The 27794-nt window shown below is 47.0% G+C and overlaps 1 protein-coding gene across 2 annotated transcripts in view; it reads right to left on the bottom strand.

Annotated features, from left to right (window-relative positions):
* Positions 1-13428, bottom strand: part of Wg (Wnt family member 1 wingless) — a 62204-nt gene extending 48776 nt beyond the window's left edge. Inside the window, exon 1 of one of the 2 annotated variants that reach the window (XM_077700582.1) lies at positions 13136-13428. In XM_077700582.1, coding sequence (XP_077556708.1) covers positions 13136-13323 — 188 coding nt within the window. In that variant the 5' untranslated portion in view covers positions 13324-13428. The remainder of the gene's footprint in view (positions 1-13135) is intronic. The other variant, XM_077700583.1, reaches the window with a different exon arrangement.
* Positions 13429-27794: the final 14366 nt, after the last annotated feature.

The raw sequence follows: 27794 nt of genomic DNA, 5'->3' as shown, positions 1-27794 counted from the left end.
GGAGGATAATCCGTCTCTCCTGGGCGTCCCCAGGACAACAGCTTCGGATGGCCGGCCACCTTAAGAATGCGCCCTACATCTTCGTCATCGGTGATGTATAGAGAGGTACAACACGTATCGCGCGCACACGCAGGCACACAAAGATATGTCGTAGATGAGCCACCATCGCATTTACCCGCTCTCCCTTCCATCTCTTTAACTGGCCTTTTCAAGGCAGCTATCTTTACAGCCACATTAACCTCTTTCTTTTCTTTATGTTATCGTAGTGTCACCTTCACTCGCCGTAGGGCGAGCCAGCGTCGTGGCCCGACTGGCGCATCACCCGCGAGCTGCTTCCCTTTCAATTGGCGGACAGCTCTGACGCCTTGATATCGGCAGCCAATCGCGAAGAGAATAAAGACAATCTTTGCTCTTTGCTGCTTCTTGGTGTAACGCCTGTCCTGGTCAGGTGTATAATGCGGCTCTGAAGGAGACAGCGTTATTTAATGCCAATTGAGAACTGGCCTTGGGGTGGGAGCACCACAGTAGCTGAATACATTAGTTTCTTATTCTTGTAATGGGACGTCATTTACTTTAGAAGGAAGAATATATTGTAGGGCCTGATATTGCCAGGAAAGCGTCGCGTTATGCCATGTAAACGGACGTACATGGGGTATTAAAATAAATGCGAACAACGGAGCGCACAGCTTCCGACGCATGCTGCACCATCTGGCTGCAAAATCAGTAAACCGCGTGCATGCGCACTTCTTCGGGAGCGTTTGAGAGTGTGGCCTACAGTTATGGGAAATGCTTGATCAAGGAGCGACACCGGTAGTTTATTTTGAGGCGCCTTTTCACGCTGTGTCGCCACTGAGCAGGATGTTCGTTGAAGGGCATCATGCTAGCTGCAATCAGCCTGTGCGCGCTTCGCTCCCGAATGTAGTCGATAACAGGATGCTCAGTGGCGACAGACAATGAAAAGACGCCTCAAAATAAATGACCGACGTCGCTTCTTAAAACAAGCCTTTCCCCTAACAGTAGGCCACACTCTCAAACGCTCTTAAACAACTACGCATGCGTGCAGTTTACTGACAGTGCAGGCAGACGGTGCTGCATGCGTCGGAGGCTGTGTGCTCCAGTGTTCGTATTTATTTTAATCCCCCCTGTACACACGCACAAAAACGGCAAATGGTTCCTTTAGGGACATAAAACATGTAGCAATAGCCAAATAGAAAGCATCAAACTATTGAATATTCATGTAGTAAAATAATAAGCAATGCTGTATTAATGAATTAGGAATTGCTGATCAATTACAATGTTTTATTACATGTTCTAGAATATTAGAGATTGTCCCATGAAGGTTCCGACGTAGGATCACGATATTGTTAGCCAGATGCCATGACGACGAAGCTGTCAGTGGAGATGACTTCTGCTTGGTTAGAAACTACGCGCACTCATTTAAGGAGTCATTAGCAGCGGAGCGACCATACATGTGTTCTGACTCGTTCGTTTTTCTGACTCCGGCATCACGTGACCTAGTGCATGCCCTAGCGCGTTGGTTGTAAGGCCTTAGGGGCGTTTGCCGGACTGCCATTATTACTACTACCGCAAACTGCGGTTATTTGCACGGTGTCGGGAGATTTGTTGTTATCAAGTTTTCGGTATTACTTATGGCATGCCATCTTTTCTGCCGTTATTTTTTTAGTTTTGGGTAAGCTTTTTGCAGGTATTTCCCATCGTTCGCCTTTTTTTTCCCAAAGAAACGTTGCATAGCTTGCGTAACTGTGCAGCTTTACCTGTGCAGTAAGGATCAATCACTATACATGGTTGATTCCTTGACTTTGTTCCGAGCAAAAGCGTTTCCGGTGCCACCAACAAGCACTTATCTTGCATTATAGATATTCAAGCGAAGAACAAGTAAACATAAAAAATAAAAAGCCGCAGCATTTTCGTATGTGACCATTCGCCTGAAGAAACACAGAGAAAAGTGTTCTAGCGCAGTTGTTTGTGAAATTTGGCTTTAATTTTTTGAAAACTATGCAGACTTTTGCCTGTACATTAGTTCATCTTTGAATCCATGCGAATCAAATATACTATAGGCGAACGGAAATTTCGCGGGGCCACTGCGCTTCCTACTTCCTAAAATGCAAACGAGAGCATGACGGTTTCCTCCACTGGAACGTCCTTCGATTGGGCGTGAAGATGACCAATTATTGGCAATAAATTGCTCAGAGAACATCAAATGAATTCTGTTCTATTGGTGTATATAGCGACATAATTCAGACGTGCGGCATGTAGGCGATATTAAACGACAGCAAAACTGTTTTTAAATAAATCAACCTCTCTCTCTCTCTCTCTCTCTCTCTCTCTCTCTCTCTCTCTCTCTCTCTCTCTCTCTCTCTCTCTCTCTCTCTCTCTCTCTCTCTCTCTCTTTCTCTCTCTCTCTTCAGAAGTGCGCAGGAATGTGGGCCTCGGCGCTCCTGGGCTGCTTGGAGTTGGAGTGCCGGGAATTGATTTGGCCACCCTGACAAAGGTTCGGCATGACGACCTTCATGGAGACGAATACTTTTGTTGCATATGCTAAAGAATCAACGTTATCTCTTGTAATCAAAGTTCAAACCTTCGACAAATTAAGCTATGCATATCCGTTTGACAGTATAAATTCATTTTTATTTAGGCTTATTCTGTTTATGACGTAAGCCCTGCTCGAATCATGAATTGACGTTAAAACTGTAAAAGCTTGTACTGCGCTAACTTGCTGCTGTCGAATCAGAGTGAGCACAAACAGAGGGTACTTATGTATGAAAATGAAAGAAAAAATGGCACCATCTGCACTCCGTGGATGATGGCGATGGTGCGGAGTCCGGGGACTCGAAATGACATCCAAGTTGCGCCCCGAGTGACATCCGATTTGCGCCCCGACCGGCATTCGATTTGAGCCGTGAGTTGCACCTTGATTATTCCCTAAATGAAACTGCAAGTCACGGCTCAAATCGAATTTCGCTTGATTTTCGCTTGATGGTGGTGTGCGCACGGATGGACGCGGGCGACACTGGGAGGTCCTAAGGTACTCCGCATCGTTACAGGCGAAGGGAGTAAGCCGTTTGACTCTCGGGTACTAACTCACGGTCGTAGGCTAGCCCAATGGGTAGGACGACTGACACCAACTCTGTCTGGTCTACCAGACGCAGGCTCGATCCTGCCGGTGCGTGTGTGATTTTTTGCGATTGTAAATGCTATGCGCACGGACGCAAACGGACATTGTGCGGTCCTAAGGTACTGCGCACCTAAAACGTGGGTTGAGAAAGCGGCAATACCAACGTCATCGCGCAAGCGACATTCACTGTAAGCTGGTTTGGCAAGGATACCTGCTCAGTTAGATTTTACAGCAGCGCAGAAGGCTTTACCTCAGCAGCTTCACGTTTTAACTATCTTTCTCTTAAAAAAGGGGCTTCTTATTGACGCGGCCATTTATTCTGCCTACCAGAAAACAAAGACTACAAATAATTCTTTTTCTCGCGGAGGCGAAGCCTTAACCTTACTTGACTTCGATGAGGACTTATCCCACACCAACCAACTGTTTTTAGATCAACTGCAGAAGAACAGGATTGGCAAAAAAACCCTCCGAAGGTTATGTAGTGGACGCTTTGTTCAGATTTTTAAAATCTTTGATTTCGATTGTTGTACTCTTTTCGTATTCTTTTTTTATTGTGGGTCTGCCCTTCTTAGTAAGTAAATCCTCCGTACGTCACTGCCGCTTTCTAACCGGGTCGCGGCATGCGCCATCGAGCAGCGGATCAAAGACATTTACATGCAAAATGTGGCTAATCGCTAATGCCTCTTCACTCATGTAATTTTGCGCATACTTCCTTGCAAAGCTTTCCTCTCTTAAGCCCTGCTGGACACTCAGAAAAAAATGCGCTCGGTAACTACAGTTGCCGCATTATTTTCCTTACCGATAACGCCCTGGATAGCTTGCTCACCACTAACATTTCGATATTTTTCTCCCTTCTAGTCATTCATTTAAGTCCACTTTACCACCTCTTTGATCGGCTCAGCTCATTTTACTCTCACGCTGAGGCTGACGCGTGCCCAATGCCATCCTTCAAGTACTTGCCATCATTGAGTGCATTCTGAGGTATACACTGAAATTTGTCAGCCAACTTAGTCACAGTCCTCCCTCAAAAACCTCCTTTACACCGAGCTTCTCTGACTGACGAGGACGCCCGGCCCGCACTTCCCGCGCTCTTAAGAACACAAAGAAGACCGTTAGCAGCTTCATTCATTTTGCAACTGGGAAAAGAAAGACGCGAAACAAGTAAATAAAAAAGTCTTTACGGAGAGATATTGCTGAATACGCCGCTAAGAGGTTGAATGGCTACTCACGGTGGCATACACAGGCTGCAGCCATGTGCGTATACGGGCTCTTTCAAGCCGTCTTCCCGGTGCAAGTTCGCGAGATTTATTGGCCGCATGCACGAACGCACACCTCGCTTGCGTGGGCTGCCCAACGGGCCTTCCAGGAGGAAATTGGCTAAGATTGACTGCCCGCCGTGCTCGCCGGCACGTACTTCCTAGATCATGGCCGCGTGCAAAGCCAGGTGGGCGCGGCTATTCAATCCGTGAACTTGAAATGCCGAGAGGATGCGCCGCCGTGGTCTCGAAGCGGCGTGCGTGGGCGGATCATCTCTTAGCGCCCGCGGGGAAGAGCTTAAATGCTGCTGCCCAGCAGCAGCAGATTCCACGTCCCTGTGGCCAGGCTACGTGGTAGGAAGTGAGACTCCGGTTCATGTTTAAGAGCGAACCAACACAACTTCGAAGCGGTATACAAAATATCTGGCGTTGTGGAGTTATTTTGCGAGTGGTTCAATGCACAAGATTTTTTTTCTAATCCCAGCTCTTCCTAATTCATTTATTCATCGAAATTCACAGCGCAAACGTAGTTAGGTAGTCCTACACGAAAGGCGCATGAGTCAACGTGGAGCCCTCCAGTACCACATTACGTGCAGCCACGTTGTTGTTGCGGCACGTGAAGCACCGTCATTTACTCCGCCTCGTGCGCGAACAGCAAAGCCGCGCGTAGAAATCGCCGGTCACGAAGCAAGAGAACCAACGCCGTCCGCGCACGGTCTTCTTGGACCGCGCTCTCGGGACGGCGGCTCGCAACGCAGCGGCGGTCGATCGCGCGCACCTGCACCGTGGCTTCTTCCAGCTCTCCCGCTAAGCCTGGCTTCCCGAAGCGGCGGCCAGCTGTGCCACTCGTGCAAAGCAAACTCCGCCGGTGGTGGTGACTCTTCGTCGAGTGAGTTCACCCGCGGCTCACGGTAGGCGGCGGGGAGGGCGCTCGTGCTGAGAGCAGCGCGGATCGGACCCACGGATACTCTCGACTTCGCCTGAGCAGTCGCTTGTCGACTGCTTAGGCAGCGTGCTCCTCCTCCTCCTTGAGGGTTAAGACGGGAAACGGGGAGCACTCACGGAGAGTCCTCCAGCCGCGAACTAAGTTTCCTGTTTGGTGTGCGGATCACGGGAAGTGAGGGAAAAGACAACACACAGGGCGCTGCTGCTCGCAGTCGTGTGCGTGGAAAGTAGACTGCTGTATACCCTCGCGTATGTTTCGTTTTTACTCCAGTAAAAGGAACGGGTCGGAGGGCAGATAAATTACATTGAGAAGATAGGAAGAGAACGTTGCAGACAGGTGAGACAAAGGGGCGAGACTTTTAAATGGCAAAGTTACTGGACTGGCTATAGGAATGAAGCACTGGGCTGCTGTAGTTCAAGTGGACTGCTTCAGGCCTACGGCGCAAGCTATGTATATTTTAAATTCGCACATCAATACAGGTCATCAATACAGGTATTGTACTAATTTCATGCTTATTGTGAGTAGGCGACTGTATCTTTAAAAGAGATTATTCGTTTTAACTTCCAGGCTGCGCTTCCATGACTTGCACCATCTCGCACTTCGTGGAACTTCGTATCGGGCAAACAAGCACCGTTTAATACGTAATCGCCGCAAAAATGTAACTGAAAATGCCTTAATAGGTGCTCCCACGTCTCACACATTAGGAATACAACGACAAACATTCGCTACTTTCTAACATCTAATCGGGCGCCTAACAGTTCCGTTCCACAGGGGCGAAGGTCATTAAATAGGCGCTTTCGACGTGACTGGCAGATATGCGTACACTGTGACTTTACGCCCTCCTTCCGTATTCCCACCTTTATTTCTCCCGTACTTCTCCATAAATACAAAGTATGCCGTTACAATGATTTACCTTTTGGAATGCGGGGTAATGGGTAACTACAGCTTTGTAGATTGGCTCATTGCTCCTTTCAGAAAAAGCTAGAAATCAAAATCATAGCTGCCGAAAATGCCGTTGAAACAATTATATACGAAATCAAGCCTTTTATTTCTATAATCACCTATGGCTAGGTTCATTGGTTCGTTGCAGATCTTACTGGCAAAGTTGTGGTTACTGTGAAAATTACACGGTAAATGGCTGTAGAAATTTTTTTTTTCCCGTGGTTAAGAAGAATATTGGAAACGCGCGTTAAAGCAACGGGGGTGCCACGGATAAGAAACTTAAATAAAAGAACTAATTCGACTAATTTAAACCCGTAAAAAATAGTGAGGGACAAAAGGGAAGGCAGGTAACTGCATATCTGTATGCGCACACACGACAAGAGCGAATACGACGTACAAACATTCGGTCGAAGGCACGAGGCAAAATACCCACCCAACGCCGAAATAAAGAGAAATTCCAAGTAAAGAAGAAATTAAAGAAAACACCGAAACAGCCCGTAAAAGAATAAGCGAAGAACTAAGGAAAAGCGTAAGGCCCTAAGTCTGGCAAACATTGCGTAATAGTCGTCCTTTTTACAAATACAAGAAATTAGTACTGGGAGATTGCGTCGCGTTGCACAAACCCTGGAAAGGACGGCAGAAAGTGAGATGGGCTGTACTGTAAATCGGCGACTGTGTGCGGGTTACATATCATAGGTTGTAAACTTGTTATTAAGAAGATGAGGTCTTGTAAATCAACATTGCTTCTTATTTCAGTTCTTTCGCGGGCATTTTTAAAACAAACGTATTCACACAAATCTCTCTATTATCCTCACAAACTATTACCTGCATTTCTTTCTAATATATTCATGCAACAAAGATGTTACTTTGTTGTAAATTATCAGAGCTCGATTATGCACGACGAGTAAATAAAAAAATTGTGCACATGACATTTCATCCCACTTTGACCATCTTCCAGGTGGCTCAAATTACTTTTCAGCTCCCTTACGGCGCGCCTCACAGCCCAGGTGTAGATCGGGCATGTTAGGCTCCAATTTTAATTTTCGGAACATGTGACCTGGTAATACACATTCAAAAAAGTGACGCTGGCATTTATGTTAGGGCTTAGAGTGAACACACTCAAACATTTCATACAACTGACAGTCGAATGGCACTTTGGTGCGTGGTGAAGGAACAGAATATGAAAGTAAAAGCGTGAAGTTACGGCAATCATTCACAAACATTACACGATCAATGGTACACTTATTTTGCCATGTACAATTAGTAAGCCTTCTAGGAATCGCCTCGTGGCCTATTTATTCAAAATGCGCCATTATCAGAGGCTAATTTCTTCTTAGGAGTTAGTGACACGATGCAGGCCACCTAAAAGTTATTCGCTCTTCATTTTATCACCATTAAACACGATGTCAGACGAAACACTTTATGGAAACAGTAAAACGCATTGCCAGCGTCAAGTTTTTGCTATCCTTCCGCCCCCCCCCCCCCCTGGATTCTAACAACGTGGTTATACAAGCGTCTCTCTTCTTTGTAGCGGTGCTTGCAGCAATTGCCACTTCATAGTTAGCAAGGAATGTCTTGTTTATGAGAGATATCCTTTTTGCCTAGCAGTACTGAAGTATTTTTGACCAGTGAACTCCAGTGTTTGGAGATGAGCGCAAGTAGGAAATTATTCATCATACACTAAACATTGTTCATAGCAACCATACTGCTTCAATGTTTCGAACGAGGGTCGTATCGTTGTATTCGTCGCATGGTGCAGTTGTTCATTGACTATGTTCATGGTTCCAAACTCTACGAGCGCTAGCAATGCTCTGAGGTTGTGCTATTTTTACATCCCACTATCCTGGTGGCAGGTACTAGCGCGCGTGACTGTGCGCTTACGTTTAAGTGTTTCATCTATACACTACGCAGACACTGTTCCACGACGTATCAAATAAGCACGGTGCTTTCACTACGAATGTGTTCAGCGCTTAGCGCCTGCATGACAAGAGCAAGTGTAAGTTTTAGTGCACGCACGACAGGAAATCACAGAAAAGTAGTCATATCGGTCGACGCTGTATACCATAAAAATAATCACACTTCGTTCATGTGGTTGTGTCTGACGCTATTGATGTAGCCTCAGGGTTTGTCCAGGAGAAAGTTAGAAGTGTGACAGGCGGTAGAGAGACACTTTTGAGATGTCATCAAAAGCAATGATGAAGAAGTTTAGAGGGCAGATTTCGAATCACCTTGGAATCGGAGATCTCAAAAAGTAATACGAAACAAGTGGTCCCATTGGATGTGTATACTACTATCATTCAAATTTGTGAAAGTCGTGTTGTCGTTCCTAGATGATATTATATTTGTCATCTTCTTCGATTGAGTTTCGATCCTTATTGAGAAGGTCGCATCTCTCAGGGCAGCGTTACAAGTTACAATCGGTTACAATCGCAATAAATGCTTCTTGAAGAGAAGAGTCAGCGCTTGTGCTCTGTCTTAATGTTTTATGTTATGTGTCATGCGTGTTCCAACCTGGTATGAACTAACTGCCCCAGCGCCGTACACTGCCACGGTTACAAATCGCCACCTAGATAATAAATGCGAGTATCGGAATGACATACAGGACGACTCGCGTCGTATATGTCCATGCGCACCGGCGGTGCCTGCGCGTGCGTGCATCTTCTGCGCACCCCTCGCCGGGACGTGCTCCATCATCATCAGAGCTGACGAGTGTCACGCCGTCCGCCACCTCTGCAGCTTCCTTCCGGCATATTGACTGTGCAGTTGGTAGATGCCGCACCACTCAACACCTCTCAAAGTGCATTTCCGCTGTGTATCATGTCGAGATTGCGTGCACGGTGTATCGTGAAACCGTTGTTGTGAATGTGCAAAGCATGTATACTTAAAACGGAATCAGCGAAGAGGGCGCAGGACAAGTAGAGAAGGCACACAAACAACACCGCTAGACATGAACACGTAGAATGTAGCCCAAAGTTCAAGAATATATAGTTCAAGAGAGTAAATAGATAGGTGGTGTTCTTTGTGTGACTTTTCTTCGTGTTCTCTGCCCTTTTCGCTGATTTTTTTAAGTAAGTTAGGAACCAACTAGCCCAGCAATTTAGTTTCTTGTGTCGTAAACGCCTACAGCAATACATGGAAAGACTACGGTTAAATTAACTCAACAATAACCCGAGAATCGGTAAGAATATTTTGAATTAACCAATAATTAAGTCGCCTTCACCCAACTGACCATAAAATTTTGAAAATTCTGCGGAAGTCACGTTCCAGAGGTGCTCATCATTGACGAATGCATTCGTTGTTTCCTGGGGCGTATACCTATATAAGGCGTAATGTTCTGATGATCCCAAAACGAGAATGTACACAGAACTACTGCTAGCATTTAATTATTAGTCTACTATGAATTGGAGGTGAGATATATCTGTGTAACATGTATCACAATCTATCTAGTTCGAACATAACAAAACCATTCCCCGGATTATTGATGGGGTTAAGGAACGCCCGAGCATAATGCTCACGCTGTCAGGGCAATACTGTTGCATCTATTGAAACAGCACGCATGGGGTGCCTTGTCTTTCTTAGGCAAAGGTCTAGACACCATGACATTGGATACCCAGCTCAACCGGGTGACCCGAACGAGACCATGCCCGTCAAAGTCAAGGAATCTACAAGGGTGCCATTCACGGGACGAGGCCATTAAGATCAGCCTCTGCTCGATAAATAACGATTCATTCTGTCTCTCCCAACCGCGATGCATCCATTTAGGAAAGCCACATGAGTGTCAGCCATGCATCCCAACCATAATGAAGCTCACAGGAGCGCAGCTCTGGAGTGAAACCCGCCAGATGATAAAACTTGAGAAGCACCCAGTATTATTGCTTTCACCGCGATGCATTCTATGAACAATTCAAGCGGCTTAAGGTATACATTAACCGCCATTTATTCGTTAGTCCATTTATCACCTCGGTAATTTATAGACTGATTGTGTTACTGCCTCAGCAGAATGGCAAACAGAGCCAGCATGGCAATGGTCCATGACGCTGTTATAACTCAACAGGCGGATATTTGAAAACAACAGATTATTTTCGTTGCGTACTTGCTACCAGGTGCACGCCGAGACCTTTCCCACAGCTTAGTTCTAGCGTTTGGAGCTATCACCTTTTTTTAAATATATTAATCGGCAGAAATAATTTATCGTTGCATTCAGCTGCTTCCGCCGCATCCAGACGCGCACTGAGAGCGGTGTGAGAATACGAAGCAGGAAGCTAAACGGTCGTGCCTGCCGGCAAATGCGGCCCGCTCGAGTTCTGTCGTGTTCCAAACGAACACACAAGCATAAGCGTGGTCACGGATTGAACAGGCAAATACGGCAGCACCGGCTCGCATAGCCATTCATATATATGCAGCCGGCATGTTTGTACCGAAAGTGCTTCCTGAATCTCAAGCGTGAAGGGGGAAAATGTAATCGGAATCGGTGATACATTTCGATAATGCGATAGGCACATCACAGCTGCCTACCTCTAAATGTGGCACAGAAATCCATGCAAGCGTACTTGCGACCGAACAAACGAGCAAGTAAGGTGATTTAATTAACGCGATTCTATAGTTTGACACATAACAAAAAAAACTTTCCGTACAGTTACGTACGGAATGTGGGAAGTAATAATAAAAGCCATTTAAAAAATAAAAGCCCCTTTCTTAAGAGAAAAAAATGGTTAAAACACGCATGTTTTTGCAATGCAACCAGACTCGAAGTCAAAGTACGAAATGCAAACTGCTTCGACCATGTCAGAATGGTGCAATCGGATAGACGTCGACTTCATAACTCGAGGCACCCAGTTTCGGCTCCGACCACGGGAACCATTTTTTTCTTGCGGCGCCTCATCCTGTGCCCTGTGATCCTCATCCTTATCCTCCTCATCCTCATGATCATCATCCTGTGCCCTGTGATAGAAACCCATTGTGTAAAGTTGGCTTTCATGCAGCGCGTCTGAGTGTTAGGATCTACGGCGCAAGCGAGGCGCCGAAAGCTTCGCTTTAATATCTCCAATACGTCAAAATATTTCATTAAACAACGAATCTGGCTTTTCGCGCGCTTGTCACGGCCGCAGCAGACAAGAAAAGAAGTTCCACCAAGTGTTTTTGAGAAAATATTCCATCCTGTCCTTCAGCGAGGCTATTTTGCTGCTAGCTTCTGTTTGCAGTGCGCGCGTATAGAGGTGTTGTGGTTCTCCACAGGTGCTCCTTTTGCGTGTGCGTGTGTGCCAGCGAGCGTATACTGAAATGACAGCTTATGTTTCAGACGGGCACTGCTTGGGCGAGCCTCTTCGCGAGGTACGGTCACTTCGGAGAATTCGCGCACAGTCATTATCCGAGGCGACGGTGCGAAACATTAGTTCGTGTACACATGCACGCCTGGCCACGCTGCGTGTGCGTGCGTGCGTCGGACGCGTGTGCGGTCCCTCCTCCGCCCGAATGTAACCGAAAAGCCCACGCCTTTCTGACGGCTTGCCCCGCTCGGACGCGTCATGGGCTTCGACTACTATGCCTCTGCAGCGCCGGTTGGCGTGTCCACTAAGCGGGTCTTAGGCTGTCTGCCCAAGCACGTGAGAGCTTTTGTGGCCTTAGTGATTTGAATGTTTTCTTGCTCAGTACGAATGGGCGTGCAGCAAAGCCGGGTCAAGGACACCGCGATCCTTACGCAATAGCACCTGCCAAAAGATGCCTATTGCAGTTCAGATTTTATAGTTATGACTGGCAGCACCTTAACAGTAACGAGGACGTGTGACTGTATATGCAGCCTTATCTTATCTTGGGTCGGATTTTCACTTGCAGTAGTGGCGTTCCGTCCAATTGTCGATCCCCGTCAGAGACCGTTTTGATGCTCGGGCTAGTTGTCACTAAGTGGCGTTGCCAGAATTAACTTTCGCCAAATGGATTGAAATAAATTGAAGCGGCCGAACGCCTAAGAGAAGCGAGCTCGGGCGAACGCCTAAGAGAAGCGAGCTCGGGGCTAACAGATAGTCACTTTAAGGTGAGAACATTGATAACGGAAGTGAAGGAAAACAACAAGCTACGGCGTCATTTTTTGTACATCTCGATAAACACAGAATTGAATAACTCACAGCTAATGTAACACATTCTGCAAATACAAGAAGCACCAAGTCGAAGGAATGCTTGTGTCGTGTTACACAGCATGGATGCAGGTTACTGTGAGCAACAAACGTGATCTGTGTGCTGCAGTGAATGGATGCCGAACATGACTGTTGTTCCTCGCGAGACTTTATAGTCAAGAACGATGAGAGGTGCTCGTCGTCTTAGGCGCTTTTCGGAAGCGCTGGAGCAAAGGAGAGACTTCCTCTAGATGCTATTCTGTGTGACGAAGAATTGTGTTCTTTCTGCGATGATGTTCGTGCTCAAAACAGCAAACACGTACACACGTATTAAATCGCTGTTCATACACTTCTATGTTATTTGTAAAAATATTAAATTAAACTAACCCGAGTTATTGGTTGCGACACGAAGGGGGAAAAAACTTGAAACGCTCTCGAGTGAACAGAGCGGCCAGCCGAGTTCATTGAATCTCGTGTAAGGTCGTATTGTTGGCAGGCTGCCATCCTCGAGAGAAACGCGTTCGGCATCAGGGGCTGATTAATAATGCAAAGCCGCGGAGGCACGGGGAGGAAAGCGAGGATAAAAATGGACGGAGGCCGGCATCGAGGCACGATACCGATCAGCGGGGCATAATTAGGCGGCCTGGATTATGCAGAGTCGTGACCCGAGAAGGGGCTCGCCGAAGTACGCGCAACCCGTTAGCGAGGAGAGAGGAAGGAGCCGCCGAGTGGAACGGTCACTCACCACCATCTAGAGCCTCGGCCCCGGCCCGGTTTGCGTTTGGCCACGTTGTCGGAACTGTGCGCGTCGGATCCCGAAGGCAGGCAACAGAAGCACAAGAGCAGCAAGACGAGCACGGCAGCGGCCGTGGTCGACCACGGAGCGGAGGATGGCCACCACAGGCGTGTCGGAGAGTGCCGTCGCGGCGCCATGGCGCTGCCGCTCAGCGTCGTACCCTGGCCCGAACCACACCTCGGCGCGCGGCTGGCGTCCGGGGCGAGCGCATGTCGGCCGTACCTGTCGTGGACCCTTCTGGATCCGGGCCGTCTCCACGTTCGCGCGCACGGCTGCCGCGTTCTTTTTCGCTGCCTCTTCCCTCCTCTCCGCGCCCTCGCCCCGCGTGTCGTCCTTCTCTTGTTCTTCCTCCCTTGTTTCCTTTTCTTTTCGTCGCCGATCGCGCGCGCGCCGGGGCCGACGGCAACGACGAGACGGCGAACTCGAAAAGATTCATCGATTCCCCCTCCCTCCCCCCACCTCCGGGCCTTCGGCCAATGGGGAGCGAGCCGCGCCGCCGTAGCCTGCTTATGGGTGGCCCGACGCGGACCCCCCAGGATACCGGCCCTGCGCTCTTCCCTCCAATGAGAGCCCCGACAGCCGACAACAAAAAGCCAGCCCGGTATACGCTTAACCTTTCCTCATACCGTTACCTTCGCCACCACCCAGGGTTGTCCGTGCCTGATACGCCGCATCGCACTATAAGGGGCCCTCAATTATGGAAGCACACGTCCGAGACAATCGCCGCTTCCTCTCCCCCTCCCGCCTGCCGACTTGGAATGCGCGACAAAAGACCCTTCGAGAGCGGCGGCGACGGCGAGGGCCGAATCACGCCGCAGACGCCGGCCGACGTCGCTACGGGCGTCACCGGCCGGGGCCCGGCGACTTCCGAACCCACTCGCTGCTTGATTCACTTATTCATCGCGCACCGCGTTTCCGGTCATCCGCCGCCGTACACGCGCTGCGCTCGTAAATCTGGCCCGGCTAAAAAACACACGAGCGAGGAGACGGCCCGGGTACCAGTTTGCGTCACCGGTATTGGCCAACACCTGCCCGCCGCGCTCTCCACCGGAGGCCAGAAACGCTGATTGTAAAAGGTTCTCCGAAACGCGCACCCGGGCAGTGAGTGTAACCGTGAGCTGGCCGGCCCCCCGCTTCACTCTTGTTGAGTCGCCGTCGCGAAGTATAACGGTTCAACAACCGCCGCTTCCCCCTTATTATTCGCTCTAGCTGTCCGACTCATCGCTTCATGAGGAGTCAGGGTGGACAGTTGTGACTACTTTCGCCTTTAAGCAAGGATAGCGAGGCGCACGGGAAGAAATGTAAACGCTTTGGTTGATCAATCTATTGACCTTTGTCGAAAATTGACGGTCATGCAGAGGATTTCTCACAGGAAAACACAGCTACCCACCATCAAGCCAGAATCAGACATTTTCCCTTCTCTCGCTGATGCAACGTCCAATTAAGGCGTAACGTTCACATAACTATTAATAATGAAACTCCTCTTAATTTTACAAACCAATAGTGATGTAAATGAATTGATAGAAGTCAAACGATGAGATTGTCCCTATAAAAGGCGATTTTTGTTCTGTGGAGTGACCAAGCGACTACTGTTTTGCTTACGTTCCTGCGTGCAATTTCGTGCTCCTGCGACGTAGCTTCAGTGTGCCTGGCTAAAAGGACCTCAAAACAGACCAAAAAACCGTAACTTTTTATCAGCTCAGGTTCTTATTTGATTGTTACTAAGACAGTTCACCTTCAAGCTTAATGTTTTTGTTCGCAGGAGAATTTGTTTTATTATTTCCGTGAATCAAATCGCATGGCGTCTTAGCACAGTGTCAAACTCTGGGACACATCTGTGTATACAGTCAAACCCGATCATAACGAACCCGGATAGAGCGAATTATGCTATATATCGAACAAAGATAAGTTAGGAAAATACACGCGAAACATATTCCTTATAACGAAGCCCACATCTGATATATCGAACTCGGCGTGCCTAGAATTGCCACCAAAATGCATGGTCTCGGAGCGGCGATTGAGATGTTGAGCCTCCCGGGGAGCGACGTGACTCCCGGCCCTTTCCGTAACTGTTTCCTACGCGCCTGACTCACGATTAAACCCTCCCAGTCAGCGACTCCGGACCATCATGGAAGCATCGATGAACTGTGAGAAGAGCTCGCCAACGTTGAAAGGAGTGCCCTTCGAGGATTGCCTGAGTGTCGACGACGACGTTGCCTTCACTGTGAGCCCCTCGGACGCCGACACCGTCATCGATGTCATGGTTGCTGGCGCAGCTAGGCACCGAAGAGGCGGAGGATGTCGCGAGTGAAAGCCGTCCGATGCTTAATGAAGCGCTTTCGGCAGTCAATGTTCTCCCCCAATATTGCTTCGATATTGAAGGACACGGATTGCAACTGATGCAAATGATGTCTCACGTAGAGAATGCTGTGCTTGTTGACGCCGCCAAAACTAAAGTGAAAACAAGAATCACCGCTTTTTGGGAAAGTAGGTAGTTACAGCGGAAAGCAGGCTTATTGCATGCAATAATTAGATAGTTTTGTGTATGGTAATGGCATAGTTTATTGTGTTCGTTTCTGCATGCGGGGATGGCAGGAGGAGGGGGTCCCGCCTATTGCGAACTAGTAACAAAAATCTCGTTATAGGCGAGTTCAGCTATTTCGAATTATTGGATATATCGAACTAATCGTGGCCCATATTGCAGTTCACTATAACCGGGTTTGACTGTATTATGAACTCTCCATGAACTTTACATTTTGTGAATTATAATAAACTGAAAATGCAACTGAATACGTGTACAGATTCGGTAGGGGGAAATGTATAAGTATACTTCTGTAAAAAAAAATTCTAGTTGATAATCGCAAACAATAACAAAAAAAAACAGTTATCACAAAAACATTCACATAACGCCTGGGAGCTCCTATATCCGAAGTGGCAAACACCCGTATGAATAAGTTTACTTGATTACAGCAGACCAACGGATACAATGGCAGTCTTTCAGCAAGGCCTGGCTGCTATTTCCCGCCGCGCGCGACGTTACAGGTTTAAGAAAGCGCACTCAGTCTAAGTGCGCCGAAGAATGCATTTCTCACATTCTAGGGGTATACGAGACAATGCTGGTCATTTCGTTCTTGTTTACGCACCAAATTGGCATAATATTTTCAAGAAAGTAATCTCCTTGTTTGAAAGCAAAAGCATTTTGTGTCAGCGATGTCTGTTTAGATATTACAATATAGAGACTATACACTAGCTTCTAGTATACAAAATTAAGTCTAAAAGCACTGACTTGCGCTTCACGCTTAACTGAAAGAAGCCGATGGCGAAAAAATAGTCTAATGAACCGATGTGCGGAGTTGGTAGTCGGCGAAATGAATACTGTAACGCTCTTGGGCCGATATTTATACTTCAGCGCTTTCCTCTATAGAAAATTCTTTCGGCATCTAGGACATTGTCGAACAAAGTAGTATGAACTACGACACTAGATGTGTTTTTCTCTCAGATAAGGTAGGCGGGTAGGCGCACCCAAATGTCCCCATGGTGGCATCTATAAAAACCGAATTAAACAGATACTCACCTATAAAAATTTTTGTAGTAGTGATGACTGACCAGACACCGTATTAAAACCAGGGTGCCGAACTGGAACCGAACTGGTATTTTCGCCGGAACTGAACCCGAACCAGAACAGTTATTTTTTGAGCACACTGAACCCGATCCGGAACTGAACCTAAAAAATGAATAGCGGTAACCGGTTCACGACAAAACGGTTCGGCCATCCGCAGTTGATACTGCGCGGTCAACGCCATTCGGGGCTTTTTGTCTTTCAAGCATCATCAACTTCGCAACTTCTCACGCACTTTCCGCTTCAAATCAGTCACAGCACTATCAAAGCCCTATTCGTCTGCACAAAATGAGGAAAGGTATGCACACCAATGTTGCAAAGAGAAGAGAGAATAGTCTTTATTGGTACTGGGGAAAATTGATGAAGTCATGATGATGGCTGTGATGGCGATGATGCGCTCACTGATGAAGCCTTATGGAAAGAGTCTGATAAATCAGATAAAGACCTGTACTTCGCAGGAAAACCAATAGAGCTCTTGTCGCTGGTATACTAATGCTGGTAGCGCGAGCAGAGTGCGCGGCTGAGCAAACGAAATTTCACACTCTCGGAAGCCTGCAGGAGATATGAAACGTCGACTTTGCCCTTCCCTTGACAATCGGGCAGCAAGACTGGTGCACGGCGCAACGGCGAAGGCCAACAGTAGAAACGTGCACGCTTATTGCATTTCTGAATTTGCCTCTAAAAGGTCGCACACCTGAAAAGTGCAAATACTTGACAAATGCGACCCTCAAGACCTGGTCTGAGCGGCTGCTGACCACAAGGATGTGGGTTCGGTCTCCATACCCGGCTGCCCTTTTTCTGTCGTAAACAAAAAACGAAAACTTCCATGTGTCGAGATTTCGACGCACGTAAAGATCCACAGATGGTCTAAATTGCTCTGCCCGCCTTCAATATACGGTGCGCCTCATAGCACAGGAGTAGCTTCGGGAACGCGCCAATGTTATTTGACAAGTGTGTTTCACAGCCATAGAATAAGCGAAACACCAAAAAGGTAGATTTTTCTCTACACATCCCTTTCTTTGTCCGACCTTTAATATATCCAAACCTGCCGTCACAGCGAATGCAGCGAGCACTGCGGTGCCTGGTATAATAGCCAGTTTTTCAGTACGCGCAGAGCGGAAAACTTCTCTCTTTTTTAAAGGATAACAAATATAGCAGAGAAAGCTAACAGACATATAGCAAAGAAGCGTATGGCACGCACTTTCTCCTTTTGCAGAAAACTTTATCCCCCGACCTTGCAGGAGCTACGTACTTCGTCTTTGGTAAAAACGGCAATCAAAGAATGGGCGACACATGCAGAGAGGCTGGCCGTTCCCGCACGGAAACGGAAAAAATGGTCCCGGAAAAAATGGTCCCAGTGACCATCTAGGAAAAATGGTCCCATGGCCCAGCCAACGTGTTTGCCTTCAAGTTAGTCCGATCTGAACTTTGTTGCGGTTTGATTTTGTCCCTTTGCGTTTTAGCTAAAGGTTTGAGAAAGGTGGAATGCTTTAATATTCCTATAAGGGGCCGAAATTAACGCCTTTGGAGGCTAAAATCTAACAAAGAAAATTGGGTAGACAGACAGGCGGACGGACGGACGCTTTGATGGATGGATGGATGGATGGATGGATGGATGGATGGATGGATGGATGGATGGATGGATGGATGGATGGATGGTAGGGCTGAGCATGGATTAAACATTTTAATGCAAGTAATTGGATTAAAACCGCACAAGCAACTGCGAGGCCTGGAACCGTCGGTTTAGTAGCTTAGTCGAACACAGCCATCTCAGTGTCTGGAAGGTCATAGAAGCTCTACGCTGCGAGGTTTCGTCAGTATCGGTGAAAATTGCACAAAAAGCCGTGGGAGCTCCATCAAAGAAGCGCACAGCGTCGTCCCGGGTCTAGGACATTTCGGTGCAAGGCATATCGGTGCAGGACGTTTCGGTGCAGACATTTCGGTGTACGGATATTTCGGTGTACGTACATATCGGTGTATGGATACCGTTTCGCTGCACGGACACCTCCGTGCGCAAACATTTCGGTGACCGAATTATTGTGTGCTTTCTTGTTTGAAGCAGCCATTATATTTTTATTTTCGCTTAACATGGGTTCTAGACAACAATCTAGCGCAGCGCTTGCATTTTTAGATTGGTGCCGTCTTCAATTTTTTCCGGGTATTTTTAGAAACTGAACATTTCTATATTTTTCTTTAATACCTCGTCCATTTTAGCAAGACAAACGTTCTTGGTTAGATTAACCGGCTTTACTCGAACAAGACTTTTTCATGCCTTGGCTTCGGGACCAACTTTTCCGGGACCATTTTTTCCTACCTTGGAATTGGGACCATTTTTTTCCGGAACCATTTTTTCCGAGACCATTCTTTCCAGGACCATTTTTTCCGGGACCATTTTTTCCGGGCCATTTTTTCCTACTGCTACTACTCGTTCCGGAAACGGGGGTGGGTTGATACTGCTATCGAGCGCCTCCTCAAAAGAGTTCCATCTCGTGCTTTGCGAGTCCCTCTCCGTACTCCCTCGCGCTGGTTTTTCCCAAGAATGTCTAAATTCCAACTAGCCCATCTTGCAACCTCCTCCCCCTCCTCCGCCCTGGGTTGTATGCTGGTGAGCTTCGAGGTGAGCTCTATAATATCCCCAGTGCACTTTCTTTGCTTTTCCTTTCCCTCAAACCACAAGAACAACGACAGTCTAATCACCCTTCACTTTGTAATCGCATAATCTGTAACAAGATTCCTCAGCTTAGGGAACGGAACGGGGGCGGCGGTCACACCTAACGGAGACGCACTCATGGTGACGCACATATCTGTAAAAGCTATCTCAAAATGCATCCCAGTGATCAGAGTAATAATTAGTGACTGGGCGTTAACTAAAGCTCACTTCTAACACTTCTTGCTCACATCGTCGAGTAAATGACTGCTAACAAATTATGCTGGGTGGCGAAACAATCGAATTCATAGGTAGCGTTTACCTGGCTGCTGTAGGATGATTTTTCTTATGCTACAACTGATCAAAAAAAAAGTACACCTCTGGTATTTAAACACGTCCCGTGAAACACATCCCGTGCTAATGTACGGAGGGGACTAGATGGTACCCAGGCCTTACTCTATGGGTTTAACGTTCAGGGTGATGGGTGATTTTAGAGAGGAGATTGCGATTTCAACAAAACAAAAAATGGTATCGGGAGAAAGTGTATCCCGCCGACAGTTATGACTCATGTTGGTTTTTTAAGTATTCCCTAGGTCACAAATGGGCTGGGAGGGAAAGTAGCTGGTAAATCGTTCTTCATGTGTGTTTTTTAAATATCTGGCCTAATTTCTCACTGTTGTTCTTCAAGTTGCGTAACTTTTATTGGGAAAAAGCAGTATTTCAAATGCACCATAATTATGTTTAGTTTTTATGGTCTCTTTAAACCGCAAAAATTTTTTTTCGCATTTCGCTGATAATGTACGTTACCGAGCCTGTTCTCGAACCGGTTCAAGCTTGCGAACCGGCACGCGAACCGGTTCGGATTGTGATTTAGTAGAACCGAAACTGAACCGGAACGAAATGAATTCGTTCGAACCCGAACCGTAACCGAACTGGCACTTTTGTCGGTTCGGCACACTAGTTAAAACGCAAAAAATATAAGCAAAAAATTCTTTGCTGCAACATTATCAAAAACATCCTGCATCCCTAAATACTCCCCGCAGTTTTGCGTTTTCAAGAAATTTCACGCTACAAACAGAACTAGACGTGCGATAAGCTCTCATTACAACGAAACTTAGAAATTCCAAGTGCATTGGGAGTAAGTAATCTCTGCTTATAGGAAAGTATCACTTATAAAAAAAAACAGTTTTCTGTTTTGAGAAGTTGATTATAACGAGGGTTTATTTATGCAGCCAGTGGTATCGCATGTCTTGCACTAAGATGGGAAATGTGTAGACAAAACCCCAAGTGCTGGACGAAAGTGGAGGCTCACACGGGGAAGCAGAATTTTCGTGCAATTTAAAAAAAAAAACAAAAAAAACTACATCTTAGGTGCCGAATGTATACCTTTAGCGTGCCATCATATCAGGGAAAATATGTCGGGGATGTTTCGACCATTTAGAGTAAAAATATCCCTAAACGGTTTATTTTCTTTCGTTGACACATACATCATTTTAGCCCGTGTGGGTGTTTATCGGTGCTTCGCCGTCAAATTGCAAAACCAGCATCCTGCGTTGTATCACACGATGAGAGCGAAAGGCGCACGCATCGTAAAGCTTCGTTAGACAAGATATTCCAATAGCAACGATTGAAGAACTGAAACTAAAGTTTAAGGTCAGCTGATTGGCTAAGCATACCATCTATTCCACCATGCGTTGCTGCTAATAAACGGGGTGCAATTCTTCAACTGTGGCTTTTAACGGGTCGAGCGCATACAGCACTGCTCCGTGCACTGATGGTGCTCAAACCACTCCCAAAGTACTGCTAACACGGTCCGCGCAGAGAGGGGAAACAAGCCGTCTTTTGTAATGGTGAAACTTATTCTTAGGGTCAAAACGTGGCCCTCGAGGCCGAATCGGAGAGGAGGAAATCTTATATCCTGCTTTGTCGTTGCGTGCGCATGCGTTATATTTCTGTATTTGCCAGAAAAGCGGGAAGAGTGACTGAGGTGGATTGTGGGTTGAGGCGAGCTGTTTTAACACACCTTCAACGACGACGACGACGATAACGACGACGACAACAGCAGCAGCAGCAGCAGCAGCAGCAGCAGCAGCAGAGTGCAGCGCGTCACAACGTCAATGGCTGCCACGACACCCGCGCGCGCGAGAAGTCGCCAGGCAGGCACAAAAAACGCGCAGGCGTCGTGCTGCTGCAACACCCGCTTATCACGCACCGATGCTCGGTCGTTTCCGAAATGACACAAAAGAAGAACGCGAGGCCGTCTGTTTTGTTGGTGACTCACGTGGTTCTGCGGTGTAACTGCACGCCGCGGCGTTACTATAGTCACGGTTTCCCTAAAAGCATCCCAAGAAACTTTTGGACTCCATTTCTGAAACCGGCTTGTAGGGTATTCTGCAGTACATGAAAGCGCCTGTGTCAAGCCACTCCTTTTCCTTCCTTTCTTTCATTTTTCTCTCTACACCCATATAAGCAGTTCTGTATATACAGTGAAAATTCGTTAATTCAGATGCCTAAGACATACTAAAAATGTACCAAATATCCGACTGCCGAATCGTCGAATGACCGACAATAACAGCACATTTACGATTCTTTTATCCGTACGTTTACGTGGCCACGGGTTCGATTCCCGGCCGCGGCGGCCGCTTTTCTGATGGAGGCGAAAAGCAAAAACGCTCGTGTGTACGAGATTTAGGCGCACGTTAAAGATCCCCAGGTGGTGAAAATTAATCCGGAGCCTTCCACTACGGCGAGCCTCATCGCCTGCGTTGCGTCGGCGCGTTAAACCCTTCAATCAATCAATCAATCAATCAATCAATCAATCAATCAATCAATCAATCAATCAATCAATCAATCAATCAATCAATCAATCAATCAATCAATCAAAGTTTACTTTGAGAAAAGATCAGTCATGCTATTCTGTATTTTAACAGATAGCATGGCGGCAAGAACAAGTTTTCGGACGTACGACAATCCATGAAGAACAAGAGTATTGCATGGAGCATCATAGCGGAATTCTTCGAGAAGGAAGGAAGGAAGAATGTAGAAGAAAGGCAGGAAAGTTAACCTGGCTAAAGCCTAGTTTGCTATCCTGCACGTGGGAAAGGGGAAATGGGCAAAAAAGAGAGAGGAAAAAAAGAGGAAAAGTTGAGCTATAATATCCGCAGCACCTTTTTCTGTGTGACCCCCAGAAGTACGACATCGCATGGGTCCTCTTCATCGGACCCCTCATCCACCTCTCCGATGGCATTTATTGATGATCTCGTGAACGCTTAACTGGCCGGCGATAACGCCATCATCAATGGCAACGTAGTCAGTAAGCTGAACTTCAGAGGGGAGCAGACCCACAAGTGTCGTATTGTCGTCCTCCTCACCTAGTGCTGTTGACTCCGTGCTTTCTCACATGATTAGGGCCGAACAAATCCGCCATGCTTGAAACAGTCTGCCACAACTTCTGCTGGCGTATTCGCCCACACTTACGACACAATATTTATCGCACAGAGAAGTGTGACGTTATACTCCAGCGTTCGATGTATCCAGAAGCATGCGCTCCGCACTTGCTTATACGCCAACACCCTCGAATTCTCCCACCGCTAGGGGTTGTGATAAAGCGGGTGGCCGAATGTTTTGAGGATTAAGCGGTGGGCGCGTAAATTTGCGCCCAAACAACGAAGGCCCCAGGCCATGGGGCAATGTACATTTTTGAAGGAACGCCGAATTATCCAAATTTTCTAATTAACAGGGGCCGAATTAAGGAGGTTTTACTGTGGTTTTCCTTTGCTTTTGATGCCCTGTGGAAATATGGCGCACTGAAGCAATTCACTAAAAAATGACCTGTCTGTTCGTTGATGGTTTGACTTCCTTCAATATTTGTGTCCCTCGGCAGTTTTTTACAATAAAGGGCACCTTCGCATTTCGCAATTGGGGTAACATGAGCAGCAGGTGTTCTTTAAACAAATTTCGCGCTGTTTTCTGGTGGGGTACAATAATTGTACTTCATGCACGGCATTGTATTTCAACTCATACTTCTCAATTTACGTGTATTAAAATTATTTGGCCTCGATAAATAAAATGATATTCAAGTGTTTGATGGAAAAATTGTACACAATGCTCATAAAAACCAACAGGAATGTTCGTCGTACAAACTTTCGCGTGAACATTTCCAGATAATCACGAAAGGCACTTATCATATCAATAGCTGATGTTTCGCGCTGATGATTGATGGAGGCATGCATTTCTACAAGACGTCGTAGGCTAAGAAAACAGGTATAGCTGCAATTCAGGAGCAGAAATACATAGTGCTCGTGGATGCTTTTAAGTTTACCTATTCATAAAACTCGGACGCTTTGGCCGCTCGTTTATCAATACACCGGGCTTATGAGACCCGCTGTCGTAGTTTTCTTCAGATGAAGGAAGAGCGAGTTTGGGCACGTAATCGTGACTTTCCCTGCACGAAAAAAGCGCGCTGTTAGCAAAATCACGCTGTCCACATTTCCACTTCTGTCGAATGGGCTCACTATCTTCTCGGATCACGCAAAAACGTGGCTCTAAAATATCACTTCTTTGGTACGAAAACAACCGCTTAAAACTCAATCCAGAGAAGGAGAGTCTAGTGCGAGGAAAGGCAAGAGGAATGTGTCGGGGTATATTCGTCTATTCATCAATCAATTTTTGCCACCCTTCACATCAGGACCAGTGATAGAATAAAAAAAAAGAAACTCAATGGAAATCAGGCTCAATTTCTACCAAACAACAGATCTTATGGTGAATTATTTAAAATCGTTCGACTATAAAAACTAACGCTTCGTGCTAACTGCTACCTGTAGCTCCCCGCTCCGCACCCCCTTCTCGCGCCCCTAATTCCGCGAAAATAAGTGAATAAAATTGGTGGGGCGGAGCCTCTCTTTTTATGGCCACCCCGCTTCCGAACTCTGATGCCAGCGCGCAACGGTGCTCCTGCGTTCTTGAGTCGGCCGAATTCTGGCTGCTAATATGTTATAATGCGTCCGAGTGGCAATAGCGGAGGCAGATACGTGCTTGTTCCATCTCATTGCGGGTACATTCCATGTTCCCTTACACAACCGGGGAAAAAAAGGAACCCCCCCCCCCCCCTACCTTCTCCCATTTTTCACTCCGCAGATTTTGTGATCCCACTCGCAGGGACAGAAGGAGTCAAGCCAGAGGCTGTTGGTGAAGCTCGGGTCGACAGGAAACGCATGTGCGTGCAGTCGACCTCCCAACCCGGTCCTTCTCTATGCAGTTCCCAGTGGGCAGAGGGAAACAATCCCTTTCCTCAAAAGCGACCGACATACGCGTGTGATTTCGACCGAATGAGAGCAAACGTTCTGCGCTTCGGTACAGAGGCCAAAGGACCACCCAAGCCCCCCCCCCCCCAAAAAAAAAAAAAACATTTTTGTCTTCCCTTTAATGGGAGTGCTTGCTTTCCGAAACGTAAACAATAACTACATGTACATGCAAAAGCATCCATCCGCGCGCGCACTTTGAGCAACGCGCCGAGCGCTAGCTTAACTAGGAACAGCATGGGAGATGAGCGACTGCAGGCGCGCAAGCGAGCGCGGAGAGCGAGCTTCAGCTTTCCAGCGCGTACGCCAGGTTCGCGCTCGGAGCGAAACCATCGGCCACCGGGAAGCAGCGCGACCACGAAAGACCAAAACAAATTTTTGTCTTCCCTTTAATGAGTGTTTGCTTTCCGGAACGTATATAATAGCCACATGTACGTGAAAGCGTCCATCCGAGTGCGCACACTCAGAGCACCGAGCCGAGCACTTATCTAGGAACACGATGGGAGGTCAGCGTCAACTTGCAGGCGCGCAAGAAGAGGACGGAGAGCTCAGGGGCTCACGTACAAAAGGTTAACTTCTACCACATGTGCGTCAGCTTCCCCAGAGCCACAGGCCAGCCCCGCGCACGGAGCCATGGAGGATTCCTCCATGCACGGAGCGAAACCACCGGCCGCCCGCAAAGCAGCCGAAACGAGGGGGGCGGGAGGGGGGAGGAAATATCCACGTCGCATGAAGTCGCGCACATATAGGAAGTAACGTAGCGGTGCTGCGTCGCTGCTTGGGGGGGGGGGGGGGGGGGGGATACGCGGCCGGGCGACATGAAAGGAATGAGTGGTGTGGTGAGATATGCGTGCAGGAGGCAAGATATAGGGCGAGTGACCGAGTGGACTGTGATAGAACTTGTGGAACAAAATGTGGCTGGCAACTCGGCGACCAATGTTAAAAGTTAAAAGACCAGATTCTTGTTTAAGAGATGAAGCACTCACGTTGTACGAATATGAGGAATGAATGAATCTAGCTGCTCGATTCTGGACTGATCCTAGTGCGTCGGATAAATATGCTTGATGAGGGCTCCAGATAGGCGACGCGTATTCAAGTTGGGTGCGAATTAAAGATTTGTAGGCTAGCAGTTTTACATGAAAGGGTGCATGACGTAGGTGTCGTTTAAAGAAACCCAGCGATCTGTTAGCTGATGATATGATGTTGGTAATATGTGCGCGCCATGTTAAATTGTTGCTCAAAGTGACTCCCAAGTACTTATAAGTGATGTTATTTTCCAATGTAACGTTACCGATTTGATAAGAATAAGTGAGGGGGCTGCGGCGACGCTGAAAAGAGAGGGACTTGCATTTATATATCTATAGGGTTTAGTGTCATGAGCCAACGATTGCACCAGTTAAGCACATGGTTAATATCATCTGGCAATGCAACTTAAGCTGATGTATTAGTAATGGTACGGTATATTACACAATGGTCTCCAGACATACGAATGTTGATGGATACATGGAAAGGCAGATCATTGGTGTGTATTAGGAATAATAATGTGCCGAGAACAGATCCTTGCGAGACGCCTGATGTTGATCTGATTGATTGTAGGGTTTAACGAGGCGCGCCGTAGTGGAGGGCTCCGGATCAATTTTGACCACCTGGGGATCTTTAACGTGCGCCCAAATCTCGTACACACGGGCGTTTGCTTTTCGCCTCCATCAGAAAAGCGGTCGCCGCGGCCGGGAATCGAACCCGCGTCCTCGTGCTCAGCAGCGCAACGCCTTAGCCACTGAGCCACCACGGCGGGTGACGCCTGGTGTTACTGCCAGAGGGTAAGAGTTATGTCCATTAACAGTAACAAATTGGGAACGATTAGTCAGAAATTCTAGAATCCAAGTTAAAATATTAGGGTTAGTGTCCAGGTCATGAACGAAAAGGGCAAGTTGAGTTTCGCAAGAAAAATTTTTTTTTTCTAAATCATTGCTGTGTGGGATGAAAAAAGGGATTAGTCATTAATGTGGTCTGTCAACCCGTTTGTCGGGGGCAAACAATTGCAGAAGTGAGAGCGGTGCTTTCTTGCATTGTTCTTTATTAGGCATAAGCATAGGAATAAATCACTCAGCCCGGCACGCAGGCTGGAGCATATTAAACGCCGAAGCGTTGGTTTCGTGTAGCCGAAGATTTTCAGGCACTTTGGGCATCGGTGTGCCCGGACCAGCTGGTACAGTACGTCTCATATCACCTTCGCCCCGCCTGGGTGGATGTGTGAATTACGGCCAGGTAATTATTTGTGCAATTTTCTTATTGTTTATATTTGTGAGGAAGTTGCTATTTCTTACGTACCACGTCTTAGACGGCTCTGTGACACACTACTTGACTCTTTCCGAATGACAGGTCATGCCAGCCTGACCAGATGCAGGAGAGCACAAAACGCGACTCGAACAATCTTTTCTGATAAGACAACCTCCTTGTTGTCATAATTATTCAACGGTACTTTAAGTTACAGGGTAGACAATGTTACAGGATACACACGGAACGAAAGGACACACGGTGTTGTCCTCTTCGTTATGTATGTCCTCCCTACCATTGGGTACCCTGTAATTTAAAGCACAGTCGAACAATTATGCGAAATCAACTAGCTCGAATTCTTTAACTTGCATGTCATGAGTGCTAGAGATGTACTGCCCTTTACCGGCGACCCGAGCGCTATAAGTAACCTGAGCGAGGTAAGCCGACTCAAGTTTGTATGAAGTCCATTGCTGTTGCTATCAGTCTGTTTGTAAGTCTGTTCATTATTTGGTTGTTGTTTATTTATTTATTTATTTATTTATTTATTTATTTATTTATTTATTTATTTATTTATTTATTTATTTATTTATTTATTTATTTATTTATTCCCTGAAGGCTGTCCAGCAGGCGCCTTCGTCTTCGGATTTCTGCTTTTCCTCTGTCCTTTGTCCACCTCTTGTATTTGTGAATTAGGTGCGGTAATAAATGTGCGTATGGTCGTTTTTTGCGCGCTGTTCTTGCATAATAAGAACGGCGCGCTAAAGG

The sequence above is a fragment of the Haemaphysalis longicornis genome, unplaced genomic scaffold (genome assembly GCF_048455015.1).
Source record: "Haemaphysalis longicornis isolate Haplotype H1 unplaced genomic scaffold, Haemaphysalis longicornis Haplotype H1 scaffold_2, whole genome shotgun sequence".
In the NCBI taxonomy this organism is placed as follows: Eukaryota; Metazoa; Arthropoda; class Arachnida; order Ixodida; family Ixodidae; genus Haemaphysalis; species Haemaphysalis longicornis.
The sequence above is the reverse complement of the archived record's forward strand: the minus strand, read 5'-3'. Positions and strand labels throughout refer to the sequence as shown.